This window comes from Salvelinus fontinalis, chromosome 30 (assembly GCF_029448725.1).
Source record: "Salvelinus fontinalis isolate EN_2023a chromosome 30, ASM2944872v1, whole genome shotgun sequence".
Classification (NCBI taxonomy): domain Eukaryota; kingdom Metazoa; phylum Chordata; class Actinopteri; order Salmoniformes; family Salmonidae; genus Salvelinus; species Salvelinus fontinalis.
The window spans coordinates 14,419,443-14,437,435 of NC_074694.1; the positions used below are offsets into that span (position 1 = coordinate 14,419,443).

The window sequence follows — 17,993 nt, forward strand, 5'->3', positions numbered from 1 at the left end:
GCTCTGTATTTCAAACAATGCCTGCCCTGACCTGTCGTTTGCCTGCCCCTGTGGTTACAATAAACATTGGGGAGGGGGGGGGGGGTCCTTTCAGGCATCTAAACAGAAAGAGGAGACAGAGGGCAAGAACAGACCATTCAACTGAATACCAGAACCCTGTGTAACTACACTGTCACTATGGTGGTACAAAGCCACAGCTCAGTCAATATTTTACCTCTCAGTTCATTATTCACAAATAAAGAGCTCAAGAGAAGCTTTTAGCATGTCAAGTTGTCACTTGATACTTGACACTTAAGAGTAGGCTTCTCCCAATAGTACTGCTGTAGAACTAATCCTTCTGGATACGAGTAGCCATGTAGCCAAATATTGACATTTTCCCAGCAACAGCTGGGGGTTGAATTATAGTATGGGGAAAGACCTGGACATGTACTGTTGCTTTTGCCAGTAGACTTAATCTGTTTGACTTTTTCTTTCTGAACAAAATGTACAGACCAGGGATGTATACACTATTCCCTTCACTATAGTGGCAGGTAAAATGCACTTAAGTGGTTTGGCGTTTCCACACATATTTTGCCAAATTAGAGCATCCGTGTTTACTCTTCACCGCTCATCATCTTGGCTGGTGTTCAGATTTTACCCAGCTACTTTTTTACCACTATGTCCCTGGTACAGACCTATGTTCCAATAGGAACCTAAGGTAGGAGGTTGAGAGAACAAAAAAACATGCAGGGTATATGGACTGAAGATGGCATGGGGATGATATGTTTTGATACTGCAATTCTATAAGGAAGAGATTATTTCCCATGAGAACTATACTGTGTAGCCTTAGCTTGCAGCAGGTGGAAAGGGTGTGCTGAGGGCTAGAGCGGAAAGACGTTTGTAAGGTTCTTTAAAGCTGAGGCACGCGGTCTGTGGAAGCTCCTGCTTCAGGCATAGATGTTCTTTAGGATTGAATAGTAATACAGAATTCTGCAGGTCAGCTTTCTCTTGTGCCTAAGTGTCCGGTTCATACTAATGCATTAGGGAGATATTGGACTTGTACTGAACTGATATGATATGAAGCTGTCCCTAGCCTTTCGCTGACTCAGTGAAGTAACTTTTTTCCTCAAATGGGAGTTTTACTCCTAGTGGAAAATGTACTCCCATTTGGATACTGTGTCCAGACTATGTATCATACATAATTAACTTTGGGATCCAATTTTTATAATCCAAACTGTTTTTACTATCTATCTTTTTACGGACTGTTTTGTTCAACTATTGATGCTACAACCACATAAGCGTTGCCATTAAACTATCTTGAAGAGCTTTCATAATGAACTGAAACGTATTTAAAAAAATATATAAACTACAAAGTCTTTCTCATTGAATTAAATATTGTGGCAGCATTGCTGGCAGTTCAGCTCTCAAAGTTACTGTGTACATAATATCTTCCACATTTACACACACGTTAAGTTCCTAAGATATTGATGGACACATGAAAGTGCTACAGACTTGTTGTGGATGAGGAAAACATATCTAAAAGGTTGGTGTTGCACAGATGGACTGAACATGAGTCATTCTTGCTGACTGGAGCAGTGATTTGGTGCCCCATTAAAGGTTAACTGTGAAATGTGTCTTCAAATGCTGCTATTACTATTTTTGGAGCTGTGGTTGCTTGGAGCCATCCACACTTGAGGTCTCTCTATTCTTTCATAACCAGCAATGTTCTTGTGAAGATGCTTGAATTCTAAGAGTGTGTGTTTGTGTGTGAGAAAGAGAGAGACACACACATAGAGAGAGAGACAAGATTTAAAAGGCATGTTGTAATGGATTTTGAAATGATCCCCACCTCAGAATATCTTATAGATTACTTTTCTTATTGTCTTATCTGCAAACTGCAGTGGCAAACCTGCCTATCAACTATAATCCAGGCTAACAGTACGGTCTTATTATTTGCTGCCTTGTTGCCAGATGTGAGCCATGGTGTTACTGTGTTAATCACAAAATAAATAAAGCCTGAATAAATTCTAATGATTACTGGGGTAAAAAATGATTGATGCAACTCACAGGGCATGTTCTTCTTGCACATAATTATATTTAAATTAGTGTTTAAGTCTAATGATGTCCAAAGGTGAGGCCCTTGACCACAACTAATGACAGGGCTGAAGGGACAAATAAAATACAATTTCTCACATGCTTTGTAAACAACAGGTGTATACTAACAGTGAAATGCTTACGTACAGGCCCTTCCCAACAATACACAGAGGAAAAAAGAGAAATAATAGAACAATTATACCACAAGGAATAAATACACAATGAGCAATGATAACTTGGCTATACACACAGGGTACCAGTACAGAGTCAATGATAACTTGGCTATATACACGGGGTACCAGTACAGAGTCAATGATAACTTGGCTATATACACAGGGTACCAGTACAGAGTCAATGATAACTTGACTATATACACAGGGTACCAGTACAGAGTCAATGATTACTTGGCTATATTCACAGGGTACCAGTACAGAGTCAATGATAACTTGGCTATACACACAGGGTACCAGAACAGAGTCAATGATAACTTGGCTATATACACGAAGTACCCGTACCAAGTCAATGATAACTTGGCTTTATACACAGGCTACCAGTACAGAGTCAATGATAACTTGACTATATACACAGGGTACCAGTACAGAGTCAATGATAACTTGGCTATATACACAGAGTACCAGTACCGAGTCTATGTGCAGGAGTACGAGGTCATTGAGGTAGATATGTACATATAGGTAGGGGTAAAGTGACTAGGCAACAGGATAAATAAACAGTAGCAAAAAGAGTCAATGCAGATAGTTAAATATTTAACTAACAGCTACCCGGACTAACTACCGTATTAAGCAGTCTAATGGCTTGGGGGTAGAAGCTTTTCAGGGTACTGTTGGTTCTAAACGTGGTGTATCGGTACAGCATGCCGTGCGGTATGTCCCACTACCTAGAGGTCTAAGGTTGCCACGGTTATTTCTCTGCTGACTGGGCAGGCATTGGAATGGGCTACGGCCGCCTGGGAGAGAGGAGAGGAGGAGCTTGAGTCTTATGAGGGGTTCATGGCTTGGTTTAAATGTATTTTTGATCATCCCGCGGAGGTCAGAGAGGGAGATGAGCGTCTGCTTCAGCAGGGGAATCAGACAGCTGCTGAGTATGCTCTTACATTCCGGACAGTACCAGCTTCCAGTGGATGGAATGAGCTGGCGCTCAGCACGTTATTTAGAAGAGGTCTGCGCGAGGACGGAACTGGCCTACCAAGATGACAACCTCACCCTGGATGCACTCATTGCGATGGCCATCCATCTGGAAAGGACTTGAAAGGACTTGAATATCTCGTCCTGGGGTTGAACACAACCTCTTGGAGTGAGACTTGCGCACATAATTTTTTTTTCTGGGCGCGAAGTAGAACCTGGACTCGGCTCCTGGAAAACGCTTGTTAAAGGTGAATATGATCTCCGGCTTCGATTTTATTTGATACATGTCACAATATCATCCTAAAGTATGTTTTTTCAATATAGTTTAATTATATTATTGAAATTTATTCTGGACTTTAGACGTGATGCGCCGCAAGAATTTTGTCAAGATGGAGAGGTTAGCGTCGCACTGCTAGTGTGCTTGCTAATTCAAGAGGGAAATCGTTCGTTCTGGATCGAAATAAAGACGTTTCTGAACAAAGGACCCCTTGGAGAACATTCTGATGGAAGATCAACAAAGATAAGGACCCAATTTGGGATGCTTTTTCATATATCTGTCGAACTGTGCTATGCTACCGTTTGACTAGAATCAATGCTGCTGTGTGCTAGCTAATGTAGTAAGCTAATATAACGATATATTGTGTTTTCGCTGTAAAACACTTAAAAAATCGGAAATATTGGCTCTATTCACAAGATCTTTGTCTTTCATTAGCTATCCACCATATATTTTTCTGAAATGTTTTATGATGTGTAATTAGTAGTTGACGTTGGTGTCTGTATTTTCTCTGGCTACTCCCGTGCGATTTCAGACTGTAGCTATGATGGTAGCAGTAATGTAAAACTGATTTATAGCTAAAATATGCACATTTTTTGAACAAAACATAGATTTATTGTGTAACATGTTATAGGACTGTCATCTGAGGTAGTTTTTTCTAGGTTATTTAGGTTGGTTCTAGGTTAGTTAGGTTGGCTTGTGCATGCTACTTGCATCCTACTTGTGCTGTGAAAAATGTCTGTCCTCTTTTTTATTTGGTGGTGAGCTAACATAAATATATGTGGTGTTTTCTCTGTAAAACATTTTTAAAAATCGGACATGTTGGCTGGATTGACAAGATGTTTATCTTTCAAATGGTGTATTGGACTTGTTAATGTGTGAAAGTTAAATATTTAAAAAAAAAATAGATTTTGAATTTCGCGCCCTGCACTTGAGCTGGATGTTGTCATAGGTGTACCGGCGTCGGGCTGCAGCCATAAAAGGTTAATCCCTCTTCCTGGTCTTCCCACTGCTTTCCAGGTCGCTGAGGCACTCTTCCAGCAGGTCTTCCGGCATTATGGCCATCCGGAGGACATCGTCTCGGACCGTGGCCCCCAATTCACATCCTGAGTATGGAGGGCCTTCTTGGAGAAGCTTGGGGTCATAGTTAGCCTCACATCCGCATATCAGCCTCAGTCTAACGGGCAGGTGGAGAGGATGAATCAGGAGCTGGGAAGGTTCCTGAGGAGTCACTGTCAGGACCGGCAGGGTGAGTGGGCACGTTTCCTTCCTTGGGCAGAGTACGCACAGAATTCTCTATATCACTCCTGCACTGGGTTGACCCCTTCCAGTGTGTTTTGGGTTTCCAGCCGGGCCTGGCCCCATGGACCCCGGGCCAGACTGCGGCTGCTGAAGTAGATGAGTGGTTCCAGTGCGTGGAGGAGGTGTGGAACAATGCGCACGTGAGACTCCAGCGCACCGTCCATCGTCAGAAGGAGCAGGCAGACCGTCACCGCAGTGAGACCCCTGTGTTCCATCCTGGGGATCGCATCTGGCTCTCTACCAGGAACCTCCCATTTCGCCTACCCTGCAAGAAACTGAGCCCCCGGTTTGTGGGGCCATTCAAGGTTCTCCGGAGGGTCAATGAGGTGACATACAGGTTATAATTACCCAGTCACTACCATATCCCACCCTCTATTCATGTCTCCTTTCTCAGGCTGGTGGTTTCTGGTCCCCTAGCTGATGCTGTCCCCCACGACACACCTTCACCCCCCTGGACATCGAGAGGAGCCCGGCATACGCTATCAGATCCCTACTGGACTCCCAACGTAATGGGGGTCTGCTCCAGTATCTGCTGGACTGGGAGGGGTATGGCCCAGTGGAGCGGTGTTGGGTTCCATTGGAGGGCATTCTGGACCCCAACATCATCTGTGATTTCCACCTTTGCCGCCCGGACCGACCCGCTCCTCGTCCTCGGGGTCCCCCCCTGGTCGGTGTTGTCCTGCAGTTGCAATACCAAGCGGTGATGCAATCAGTCAAGATTCTCTCAATGGTGCAGCTGTAGAACTTTGAGGGCCCTCTTCTCTGAGGGGGAAGAGGTGTTGTCGTGTCTTCTTTACGACTTAGTGATGGGTGAACAGGGAGTACAGAAGGGGACTGAGCACGCAACCGAGGGACCCCCGTGTAGAGGGTCAGCTTGGCAGATGTCACTATGTGTGGACGGTCCGTCAGGAAGTCCAGGATCCAGTTAGAGAGCGAGATGTTCAGTCCCAGGATCCTGAGCTTAGTGATTAGCTTGGAGGGCACTATGATGTTGAACGCTGCGCTATAGTCAATGAACCGCGTTCTTACGTAGGTGTTCTTCTTGTCCAGGTGCGAGAGGGCAGTGTGGAGTGCAATAGAGATTCCGTCCTCTGTGGATCTGTTGGGGCAGTATGCGAATTGGAGTATGTCCAGGGTGTCTGGGATGATGGTGTTGATCTGTGCCATGACCAGCCTTTCAAAACATTTCATGGCTATAGATTTGAGTGCTACGAGGCGATAGTCAATTAGACAGGTTATCTTTGGAGTTCTTGAGCACAGGGACTATAGTGGTCTGCTTAAAAGATGTAGGTATTACAGACTGAGTCAGGGAGAGGTTAAAAATGTCAGTGAAGACACTTCGCTGGTCAGCACATGCTCTGAGCACGTGTCCTGGTAATCCGGCTGGCCCCACGACCTTGTGAATTTAACCTGTTTTAAAGGTCTTACATCGGCTACGGAGAGCAAGATCACACCGTCATCCGAAACAGCTGGTGCTGTCACGTTCCTGACCTGTTTTCTGTTGTTTTGTATGTGTTTAGTTGGTCAGGGCGTGAGTTGGGGTGGGCATTCTATGTGTTGTGTTTCTATGTTGGGGTTAATGTGTTGCCTGATATGGTTCTCAATTAGAGGCAGGTGTTTGACGTTTCCTCTGATTGAGAACCATATTAAGGTAGGTTGGTTTCACTGTTTGTTTGTGGGTGGTTGTCTTCCGTGTCTGTATGTATGATCGTACCACACGGGACTGTAGCGTTTTGTTTGTAGTCTGTACCTGTTTGTGCGTTCTTCGTGTTATATGTAAGTTCTCTAGTTCAGGTCTGTCTACGTTCGTTCTGTTATTTTGTAATCATTCCAAGTGTTTTTTCGTGTTCGTCTTCGTCTTTTAATAAATCATTATGTTTTCAAAACCCGCTGCATTTTGGTCTGATCCCTACTCCTCCTCTTCAGACGAAGAGGAGGAGAGAAACCGTTACAGGTGCTCTCATGCATGGTTCGGTGTTGCTTGCCTCAAAGCGAGCATAGAAGGAATATAGCTCATCTGGTAGGCTTGCATCACTGGGCAGTTTGCGGCTGGGTTTCCCTTTGTAATCGGTGATAGTTGCAAGCTTTGCCAAATCCGACAAGAGTCAGAGCTGGTGTAGTAGGATTCGATCTTAGTCCTATATTGACGTTTTGACTGTTTGATGGCTCGTCGGAGGTCAATGCTGGGATTTCTTATAAGCGTCCGGATTAGTGTAACGCTCCTTGAAAGCGGCAGCTCTAGCTTTTAGCTCAGTGCTGCTGTTGCCTGTAATCCATGGTTTCTGGTTGGGAAGACATTGGATTACGTCTCTGAACAGCAAACGGGGAACTAAGCAAGATAAATTGTGGATTTTTCAATTTTTTTCAATGAGCCCATGCCATCATGGGAGACACACAGAGAACAAATGTGTCGCTTGCCATTAAATATTGAGCTGACTGATGACTCCCTTTCTGCTTAAATCTGTTTTTCGCTATGTTTCTTCCAATCCTGTATGATTAAGGCAACGTTTATTTTAATCCCATGAACATAGAGAAAATCATAGTTTTTTTAAAATAAAATAAGTGAATACTAGATGTCTACAGCATTGCTACCAGGAAAGATTTCTATTATTTTCATTTTTAATACCATTGTTGCATTTCAGTTTCAGAATACCTTTATTATTAGGGTGTGGGGTTTTATGATATTTTTGCAATCTTACAAAGGGATGGTTATGTTGGTGCACAAGAGCACCTACTGATTAATTTGTTTGGACTGCAGCACACAGGAATGGATGACAATCTACTGATTTAACACTGCTTTTTCAATCTTTAAGTGATTAAAGGGGAAGCCCAAAGCCTAGTGTTTCCCTTTAAGACTATCTTAGGGAAACAAAAGGAATCAATGGAATCCCATCAGAAACCCTGATGTCTGGCATAGCAAAGGGGGCATGAAATCAATATATTAGAGCAAAGAGATGGCCAGCACATTTCCTGGCAATGCAAGAAAGCACATGTCAGCAAATGGTTGATAATACAGTTATAAAATGATAACTACAGTCTTATCTATATGTCGAAGTGGAATGATAATCAGCAAAGCTCAGGGCCTTTTAAAAATACATTTCTGCTTGAGGGAAATTGCTTCTGAGGTAATCAAGTCTCAATGGTTTAGAGGTCTTACAGGTCACAAAACAAACATTTTAAAAGGGAAGAAAATCCCAAATCATGACATGTGGGTTACTATAGCTTAGACTAGATAAAGAGATGCTATAACAGTTGCTTACCTTGAGGTATATGTATTGGTCAGCTATGGCAGTGAAGGGCATCTTCAAGGGTTCTGGATCAGGAACATGCTGTATTCTACATTAGTAACAATGTCATGCAGCCAGATATTTTAAAACACAACTGTTATAGCATAAATAAGTGTTCATTCTATCATATTACATTTCATAATGTATATACAGTGGTAACGAACTGTCATACTTGAGTAAAAGTAAAGATACCTTAATAGAAAATGACTCAAGTAAAATGTGAAAGTCACCCAGTAAAATATTACTTGAGTAAAAGTCTAAATGTATTTGGTTTTAAATATACTTAAGTATCGAAAGTAAATGTAATTGCTAAAATATACTTAAGTATCAAAAGTAAAAGTCCTTTTATTAAGCAAACCAGACAGCACCATTTTCTTGTTTTTTATTTATTTATGGATAGCCAGGGGCACGCTCCAACACTCAGATATAATTTACAAACAAAGCATGTGCTAAGTGAGTCTGCCAGATAAAAGGCAGTAGGGAAGACCAGGGATGTCCTCTTGATAAGTGTGTGAATTAGTCCATTTTCCTGTGCTGCTAAGCATTCAAAATAACAAGTACTTTTGGGTGTCAGGGAAAATGTATGGAGTAAAAAGTACATACTTTTGTTTAGGAATGTAGTGAAGTAAAAGTAAAAGTTGTCAAAAATATAAATAGTAAAGTACAGATACCCTAAAAAAATTACTTAAGTAGTACTTTCAAGTATTTTTACTTAAGTACTTTACACTGTGTATATATATATCTATATCTTATTATCATCATGATTGTAAATCTATTTTCATAGAGTTAGAGTAAGGCCAGGATTCAATCGGTTCCTTTGAGCCGACATACGCAGTGTTTACTGTGAATACGGTCTCTGCCAAGGCAGGAACATTGTCTTTAAAGGTGCAGTTTAAGTGCAAACATTCAGATTTTGTTGTATAGATCTGACTATAGCCTTGTAAAATACATCATGACACGAATGGAAAAGAAAACAGTTCCACATAGATATGACCATAATTATTTTAAAAGGTTTAATCTGAAATAATGTTTTCAAAATATGTCATAGAACATGTGTCATAGATCCATTTTTCTAAGGTTTGTTTTCTCTCACATAAACAAATATATACGAGCAATGTTTTAAAATAACAGCTTGTATATATTGACATTTGCAAGAAAAGTTTAAACCATAGATAATATACATTTGATATTCATACTCAGATAGACGATAAGTGTACATTTTGTATAGTAAAAACATTTATTTTAACAAGTTTTGTACCTACATTAATCAAAAAAGTACAGCATATTTAATAATTTTACAAATTCTTCATAAAAAATATATTTCTGTACAAAAACATTTTCTTTTGCACCTACTTCAAGTCAGCAGCACGTGATATCCCGATGTTGTAAAATGGAATGATATTAAATTGAATGCAGTTATACACCTCTTTAGATGGGAAACCATTTTACAGATGTTGAAAGAAAAACGTTATTGCAGCAAGCCCAAAGGAAGGCAAAATGTGGATTAAAAGCAGTGGGTCTTACATCAAAATGGTTACAAAGAAAGGGGATGATTTGATTAAATTCTGTCTTAACCCTATTTATTGAAACCACTGCCGTATAGTGCGTAGGTGTGTAATGAACACTAGGTTTAATTTGAAATCTAAAAAGTTAAATAGTTTGTAGAAAAATTATGGAAATTAAAATGCTTCTGATTTTCCAAACATACTTCACACATAAAATGCATCATACTCAGGGGAATTTTAGTTGTGCTACTATGGCCACAAATACAACAGATATGAAATGGAATCTGATATCTCACAAGATTATAATACACATTTTGTCACTGGTGCATTGATCTCTAAGCAAGTGCATATGATAACAGATTTCGAAAAGCCAAGCTAAGATAGTTAATCTACTGTAAATTTTGAACATTATTTGTGAATACATGCATAACCAAAATGATTAGGAAAAACAACAAGCTAATCTCTGACTTTGGAATCACAGTGTACTGTATGCATTCAAGTAGCCTTAGCGTTGTAATAGGTCATTTGTAACTGTGACAGCTTTTGAATTGAATAAGGCAGTGTTTCCTGGAGTGTAAGTAAGTAGTCTGTGTTCAATTCATCATCATTGACTCAATACCCTTAAGGATAGGAGGGACATATCATAAAGGGAGAAAAACAGATTATTAAGACTAGCTTCTAAACGACCAGCTCATGCCACTGCTAAAGAAGGATTGCTATCCAACTTGATTCCCCACCTTGCCTTAAGTAGGCCTACCAAAAGAAGGTTGTGTGTCAAACAGTTGAGTTGAGTTAAACATGGCATATTCGTATGGCACATTTAAACAAAAATACACTTCTGCATTAAAACTGTGATTTAAAGCAAGGGCAGCATTTATGAAAAATAAACATTTTATTAGTTCCAGTACTGTAGAGTAGAAAAATGACGTCCTTCTGCGCAAGAGGTATATTTGAAACGTAAGCAAATTTGCAGCAAGACCACAAGATAGGACTGCCAACTGTTGTCTAGTGTTCCGAATGTTGACAATGTTCAATGCCTGGGGTAATGTGAAATAAACTACAATATAAACAGCAACCTGATGATCGACGATACAAACAAACATTCATGATTAACATGCATGATACATACTGTAAGTATTTGATGCAATTTACAGTATACAACAATATTGAACATTGTTGTTTTTTCAGAGTAGACGAGACAGATCAGTTTGCTCTGCAGTAATATTGATCTGTGAATAAAATTAAATATCATTCACGATTGCATGTACACCAGTTGCTCCTTAATTGATATTTATGGATTTAAATCTTTCTAGATAAGCTACATGGTATTTGTGACTCCAGAGTTAAAAATCATTTATATAACCATGTCAAAAGTAAGGAGGGTGTTCCATACATTTATTTGCAAAACTAATATTGAAAATAAAATAAGCATCTCTATTGATAAACAGTAGCATGACATTATGCTCCCTGTGGATATGGAAATATACTGTATGCTTATCTACAAATGGTTAAAAACCCTGTACGTCATTTTTCAGTTAGTTTGAAAATTCCTCTTTTGCCTCATTTCATACCCATTCATAACACACTAGTGCAAAATTTGTGCGATAAAGTTTTTCAACACAACAGCTGAGCGAGTTCCTAGATTAGATAGCCATGTTCTCCTGCGAGACAGTTGTAGTTTATAGCATATGTTCCCTTTATTGGAGAAGTCTGGCAAGGAATGAGCAGCAACACGTTCAAAGTTGCTTCCTCCTTTGTGGTACATCTTCACTGAAGAAAACACTTTTTATCAACAATTATGTGGCTTTTCAAGACACTTTAGTATTTCCCCAAGGAGGGCCTTTGGGGGGAAAAAGACAGAAAGAAAAACGGAGAATGAAAACAACTTTCATCCTGCAAAGAGCCATAAAAAGCAGAACTCCTTGATCCTAGAGATAATCGTCTCTGCTTTATTTTCCTGGCCACATACATGATCTCTGCTCCATAGAACACCAATAGTTGTCGTTTTATTTTGTGGTGGCAAGTCCATATAAAATTGTCATTGATTTTAAATGGTGTATTTTATCTTCTCCACAGAGAGGTTATAACGTGATGAGTTCAAAGAAATATTGGCATCTGTCGAAAAATAAGATACTGCTTACCACAAGAGGTATGGCTGTAAAAGCCAGTCCAATGTCGGTGATAAGAGGGCTATACTACTGTGCAGACTGTGTTCAGAGCTGTATCAAACCTCACAGCTTTCGCCTCCGTGGGTTTCATGTTTGTGTCATACATAGGGTTTTCAAACGACGCTTGTCCATTGGTGTTTTCATGACCGGTATAGCCATTGTATTGAACTTTTGGTCTTGTTCTGAAAGGTGAACAAATAAAACGTGTTAGCACATTTATGTTATTTTAATAACTCTACTAGCTATGACTGGTTTTTTACTTTTCAGACAAATGTGACTGTTTCATGAAGGGATGTTAAGGTATAGCAAAAAGTGCAATGATGAAGCAGAAACTCTTTCCCACTTGAGAAATCTCTGTACATATTGTTACTGCATTTTCAAATATACCAAATAAGAATACATAAAACCCATAGCTAAGGAAAATATGTTTCAGTCCTCATTTGATCCAGAATACACATTTACCATGGGACACCATATAACCTCTTATTACTTGAAAGAGGAGACTAGGGAGTCCTACTCAAAGCCCACTGCGCTGTTTTTAAACCTCAATATAAGATCAACGTAAAGACCTTGATTCCACCCAGGAGCATTTTGTAAGCCTTTACTTCAAATCAAATCAAATTGTATTGGTCGTATTACACATATGTTATCACGGGTGTAATAAAATGCTTATGCTCCTAGCTCCAACAGTGCAGTAAACGTAATGGTCCCTCCATTACCTTACAAATCTTACTAAGTCAGACAAATGCAGGTTTAGTGACTACCTGGAGGGTTTAGTGTCTTCTACTTAAACTTTGTGTGGATATATAAAGTCCATTACCTAATCTTAGATCAAGGCATTGTTAAAGCAGGATCTATCTGCTGTGTGGAGAATACCTCTGCATATTCAAAAACATGTTTCCAAAGCCTTGCAAAGTCTCTGTGGGAGTATGAATGACGTAGAGTACAGATGTAGAATCTTAATTTGAGCCAGATTGCTACAGAAGTAAAATAATCCTGTAGCAACTATGTGGATTATAACTTATTTACATTTTTGTAGGGGTTAATACTTTTTCTGTAAGGGAAAATCAAGTCTGAAATTTCAAAGTGGACATTTCAAACTTCAGAAGCCTGTTTAAACCTCAAATACACTATAAGTTAAACATTTCCTGCATTGCAGGAAGTTATCCTGCAAAAGGGTGATCAAATTAAGATTCTATATATGTAAGTAGTAATGAAGCCTTGTGGCTAAACATGTATGATATGGAAATGCAAAATTCTATACAGAAAGAAAGAAATATTGTAACTATCAAAACAGACTGATCCTACATGATGATATTATAAAATTGTCAAAAGACAGTATTCAAAATCTGACACGTATGGGTTTGTAGCATTTGGCATACAAAATGAGTGAAATGTTAATAAAAGTTACAGTATACATTTTCTTTATCTATGTGAATATGAAGATACTTTCTAAGCGTGATTCTGTATTAATGCTAAAACACAATACTTCAAAACTCCCCTCCAGTAAATGTAACAGTCAAAAACAAATGGATTCTCATGATAGCTTATCGGCAAATGATCACAAAAAACAAATAGAACAACATTTAGTTGGTTGAAATATGCTGAAAGAGAGATGACAATATGAGATCAAAGATCTTTTTCATTTTAGCCCAACAAATAAAAAAACTATTTTTTTTCACTAAATGAAGAAAGTAAAAGACGATAATGACGATGTGAAAGTAGGAATTGTTGCGTATAGTGATTTAGTTTCTTATGTCTTACCTGCCGCCCGCCCTGATTACGTCTTTGGGTCTCTCATTGTCATCAGTGTCTTGTGAAAGTACCCTGCCAATTTTTCATGTACTTTAATATTAGGTAATTTCCATTTTATCTGACAATAATGTCACATACTTTATTTATTTTGTTTGTTCAGTTAGCTTTGGAAAACGCCAATGCAAATGTATTGTAATCATTTTGTTTCGCACTCATCTAACATTGGATTTTGTTATGTAATGATCTATCAACTGAAACTTTTAGGGATCACTCATCGTTTGGCACAGGAGTTTCCCATAACTTATAAGAGACTACGATGCTTAACATCCAAGCATATATGGACAAACATCACCAATGCAGGTTACCAAGACATCCAATAGCCGGCACTCCTTACCTGTGTTTGTAGAGGTAAAATGCAAACCCTGACAGAATAAGGGCAAAGAATGGCACTAGTATGGCAGCTGCTACTGAACTGCTGTTGGTGCCATAGTATGGAGGATTTGATGGCTCCAGGTCTGTTGTAAAGAGACCTAATAAAGAAACATAACAGTACAACCATTCTTGTCAAACTTCTTAAAGTAACTTATGTAAAAGCAATGGTATCAGGAAGTAAAAGGTAACTGTGCATGTAGTTTTTGTTTATTACTAAGATTATACAATGATTGTACCTCCTCTTGTTAGTACAAATCTTCCAAAGTCCTTGCTTTGAATATGACCCTGGTAAACAAAGGTTTTCTTGTCAGACTCTGCGGTCACCTAAACCAACACAAAAGAGGAGGGGGGGGGGGGGGAAATCAGACTTTTGCTGATTTTTCAGGGCATACAGTAGTTGAAATGCAGAACCATTACACAGCTATCGCTATTACCCATTCACCTCATATCCCTCCTTTGTCCTCATGCAGCTTATCACTGTCTCTATCGCCTTTGAAGTGACTAACTGCTATAGTGTTCACAAGAACATAGCTTCTTTGAACTTACAAAAGAGGGCTACAGTCAAGTAATATCTTCAACAGACACATTTGAATTCAAATCATTTTAGGCCATTAGGCCATACAATTTTAAGTTGCAGTGTTTTGTGTTGGTTATGGTAGACAGAACCTAATGCCAGAGCTGCATATTGATGAATGACAGTCTGCAGATGTTACCACCTCATGAACTAGATGTACAGCATTTGCAGAAAACTGAGCGGAGAGAATATGGTAGGTAAAGGAGACAAACTATTGTTGTGTTTCCTGATTAGGTTGGAAGTCCATCATTAGGCCCTTTATTGATAATTTAATTCAAATAAAAGACTCACGTAGCCATCCATTGCCCAGTTGTCATTCTTGAATTTACTGAAATGATGCTCTGTTGGACCACGTATCTGGTAAACCTTCAGCAGCAAATGGTTTTCCTCCTTCTTGTACGTTCCTGAAAACAAAGGAAATTGGGTTATCGGTTGGTGTTTACTGTTGTAATGTTGACTTCAACTGTAATATTTTCCTAATCAAATAATGTTAGAGTTAACATGTGTGTTGTGATTTACCAGCAAGTTTAAGCTGCACTCTGCTCTGATCCAGAAGTGTGACATTGACTCTACTTGTTGTTTCATTGAATCCATTTACAGTAATAGTGGCAACTTCTCTTGCTCCAAGGTACTCATAGAACCCGGTCCAGCCAAAGTTTAAAGAAAACACATCTACAGGAACTGAAGGAAAGAAAGACTCATGTTATACTGTATGACCAGAACAAAATAAGGTACTTTTGCGTCATCCATCGCCTGTCTGTACAGCCATCATTATGAGAAACCTCAGACGTACAGTTAGCACAATACGTGTTACATTGAATGGACATGCATTTGAACATGAATAAAATGACTCAGAGGAGATAAACGTACCACCAATCTTGTTTTTCTGAACATCTGACTCCACTCCTTTTTTACCATTTATTTTGGGCCCAACTGAAAGACGGAAGAAATAATTGACTACATGACATTTTATGGATGTGACCTACTCACTGCCAGTTGCTGCTTGTAGCCGTGTAATAACAACATTTTTTTTGGTCTACATTTTACCAGAGCGATTCAGACTTGATGATTGCTGAAATGTTGTATACTCAATTACCTAGATATTCTCAGCTAGCACAGGGCACACAGCAAATTAACTACTGTGTTGAATACCAATGTATGAGGGAAAATATGATTGACACATACAAGTAGCAGATTAACTGCTAATCTAAGTATATGGCCTGCAGTACAATTTATTCTCCTCAGGTTGTGAATGGTTCACAGGAAATAGTTACATTTGAATAATAGGCACATTCCAGTGCATAAGTATACCTTTGCAGACAGGTGGCTTTCCGGACCACTTAAAATCAGGTTTACATGTCCTGTGCTCAGATCCCCCGGCCAGGAAGAATCCGTCCTGACATGTATAAATCAAAGTATAGCCCAGAGTTGGTAGATCAATAGCCTTCACGTCAATGTTAGACAGTGTCTCGGGCTGTCTGCAGGCATGGGCTGCAAAAAAAGAAAGAACGAAGAAGAAAAAAACATGGTAAAACACAATAAATTCACTCTACCACTGACCAGGATTACCAGTCAGAATACAGCAGCCCCACACCCACACCAGTATCATGGAGTTATGTAGAGATCGAGCAATCCTATCAGGAGCAAACATATAAAACAAGGCCAGAGTGGTACTATCCATCTGTAACATAATATATGAACTCAGTCTTCGCACTTTCCTGTCGTCAACTTAAGCCTCCCCACTCCCAAGCCTCTGACAGTGAAGCCGCTTTATGTGGAGGAGACGCCTGAAGAATTTCGTGGGTACGCTGTCAAAAATCGCCTACTGATTTACCACTCACATACGAACAGCTTAAACTTGGCAAACTTTATCTATTCTTTGCTGAGGGCAGCAATCCCTACTTAACTTCCCTCCATGATTCATACAGCTCTTTCTCAAATGTCCATTCCCTTTTGACAGTCCCACAATGGCTTCTACGTTGTGATCTTTCTTTTAATCCATATATACAGCTCAAGACCTATAATCCTGGGCAGAGTTATTAAGGAGAGAGATGGAGAACATGACACTACCATTGGGAGGGTAGTGACCTGGAATGCAGTAAATGAAAGGGTTACATGTGCTAAACCAATGCCCTACTCCCTTTGGCTGTCATACCCCCCCTACACCGCCTGTGTCTCTACCTTACCTCATTAACAAGTCAACACTAAGAAAATTTACACCTGGTGGATTAATAAAATCACTGTTTCCTGTTTTCTTGACAATGTCCTGTCACAAAAACAAATCTTTCCAAAAATACTTACCGATACATTCTGGTTGCACACCACTCCACGTCAAATTTTCCAGACAGGTTCTTGTCGTAGATCCCAGAATGTGGTAGTTTTTACGGCATTTGAAGGAGATTTTGCTTCCAACCTGAAACGGAAGAAGACTCATTACTATAAATGGTCTAAGAACAAACAGATAATTGATTTGACTGACCAGAAGACTATTTTAGCAAATTATCTGAGCACAAATGACAAATGACAAGTGGATTTTAATTTGGATTTCATGTGATGAACATACACAAAATAATCCAAATTGGTGAAGTGAAATTCAAAAAATAAAAAAACTGAAAAGTGGTGCGTGAATATGTATTCACCCCCTTTGCTATGAAGCCCCTAAATAAGATCTGGTGCAACCAATTACCTTCAAGAAGTCACATAATTAGTTAAATAAAATCCACCTGTGTGCAATCACATGAGTGTCACATGATCTCAGTACGCACACACACACACACACACACACACACACACACACACACACACACACACACACACACACACACACACACACACACACACACACACACACGTTCTGAAACGCCCCAGAGTCTGCAACACCACTAAGCAAGGGGTACCACCAAGCAAGCGGCACCATGAAGACCAAGGAGCTCTCCAAACAGGTCATGGACAAAGTTGTGGAGAAGTACAGATCATGGTTGGGTTATAAAAAAATATTTGAAACTTTGAACATCCCACGGAGCACCATTAAATCCCTTATTAAAACATGGAAAGAATATGGCAACAAACCTGCCAAGAGAGGGCCACCCACCAAAACTCACAGACCACGCAAGGAGGGCATTAATCAGAGGCAACAAAAAGACCAAAGATAACCCTGAAGGAGCTGTAAAGGTCCACAGCAGAGATTGGAGTATCTGTCCATAGGCCCATTAAGCCGGTGTGGCAGGTAGCCTAGTGGTTAGAGCGTTGGACCAGTAACCGAAAGGTTGCTAGATCGAATCCCCAAGCTGACAAGGTAAAAATGTGTCATTCTGCACCTGAACACGGCAGTTAACCCACTGTTCCTAGGCCGTCATTGTAAATAAGAATTCGTTTTTAAACTGACTTACCTAGTTAAAGGCTAAATAATAAATAAAAAAATAAAAGCTGTACACTCCACAGAGCTGGGCTTTATGGAAGAGTGGCCATAAAAAAGCCATTG

At 39.7% G+C, this 17,993-nt stretch overlaps 1 protein-coding gene across 3 annotated transcripts in view; it reads right to left on the reverse strand.

Annotated features, from left to right (window-relative positions):
* Window positions 1-9,077: 9,077 nt before the first annotated feature.
* The window catches only part of LOC129828690 (CUB and sushi domain-containing protein 1-like), a 466,738-nt gene continuing 457,822 nt past the window's right edge, over window positions 9,078-17,993 (reverse strand). For 2 of the 3 annotated variants that reach the window (XM_055889828.1, XM_055889827.1), the window contains exons 63-71: window positions 16,814-16,925; window positions 15,824-16,003; window positions 15,383-15,445; window positions 15,032-15,193; window positions 14,804-14,916; window positions 14,175-14,262; window positions 13,901-14,036; window positions 13,516-13,578; window positions 9,078-11,933 (exon numbers count right to left, since the gene is read on the reverse strand). In XM_055889828.1, coding sequence (XP_055745803.1) covers window positions 11,774-11,933; window positions 13,516-13,578; window positions 13,901-14,036; window positions 14,175-14,262; window positions 14,804-14,916; window positions 15,032-15,193; window positions 15,383-15,445; window positions 15,824-16,003; window positions 16,814-16,925 — 1,077 coding nt within the window. In that variant the 3' untranslated portion in view covers window positions 9,078-11,773. The remainder of the gene's footprint in view (window positions 11,934-13,515; window positions 13,579-13,900; window positions 14,037-14,174; window positions 14,263-14,803; window positions 14,917-15,031; window positions 15,194-15,382; window positions 15,446-15,823; window positions 16,004-16,813; window positions 16,926-17,993) is intronic. The other variant, XM_055889829.1, reaches the window with a different exon arrangement.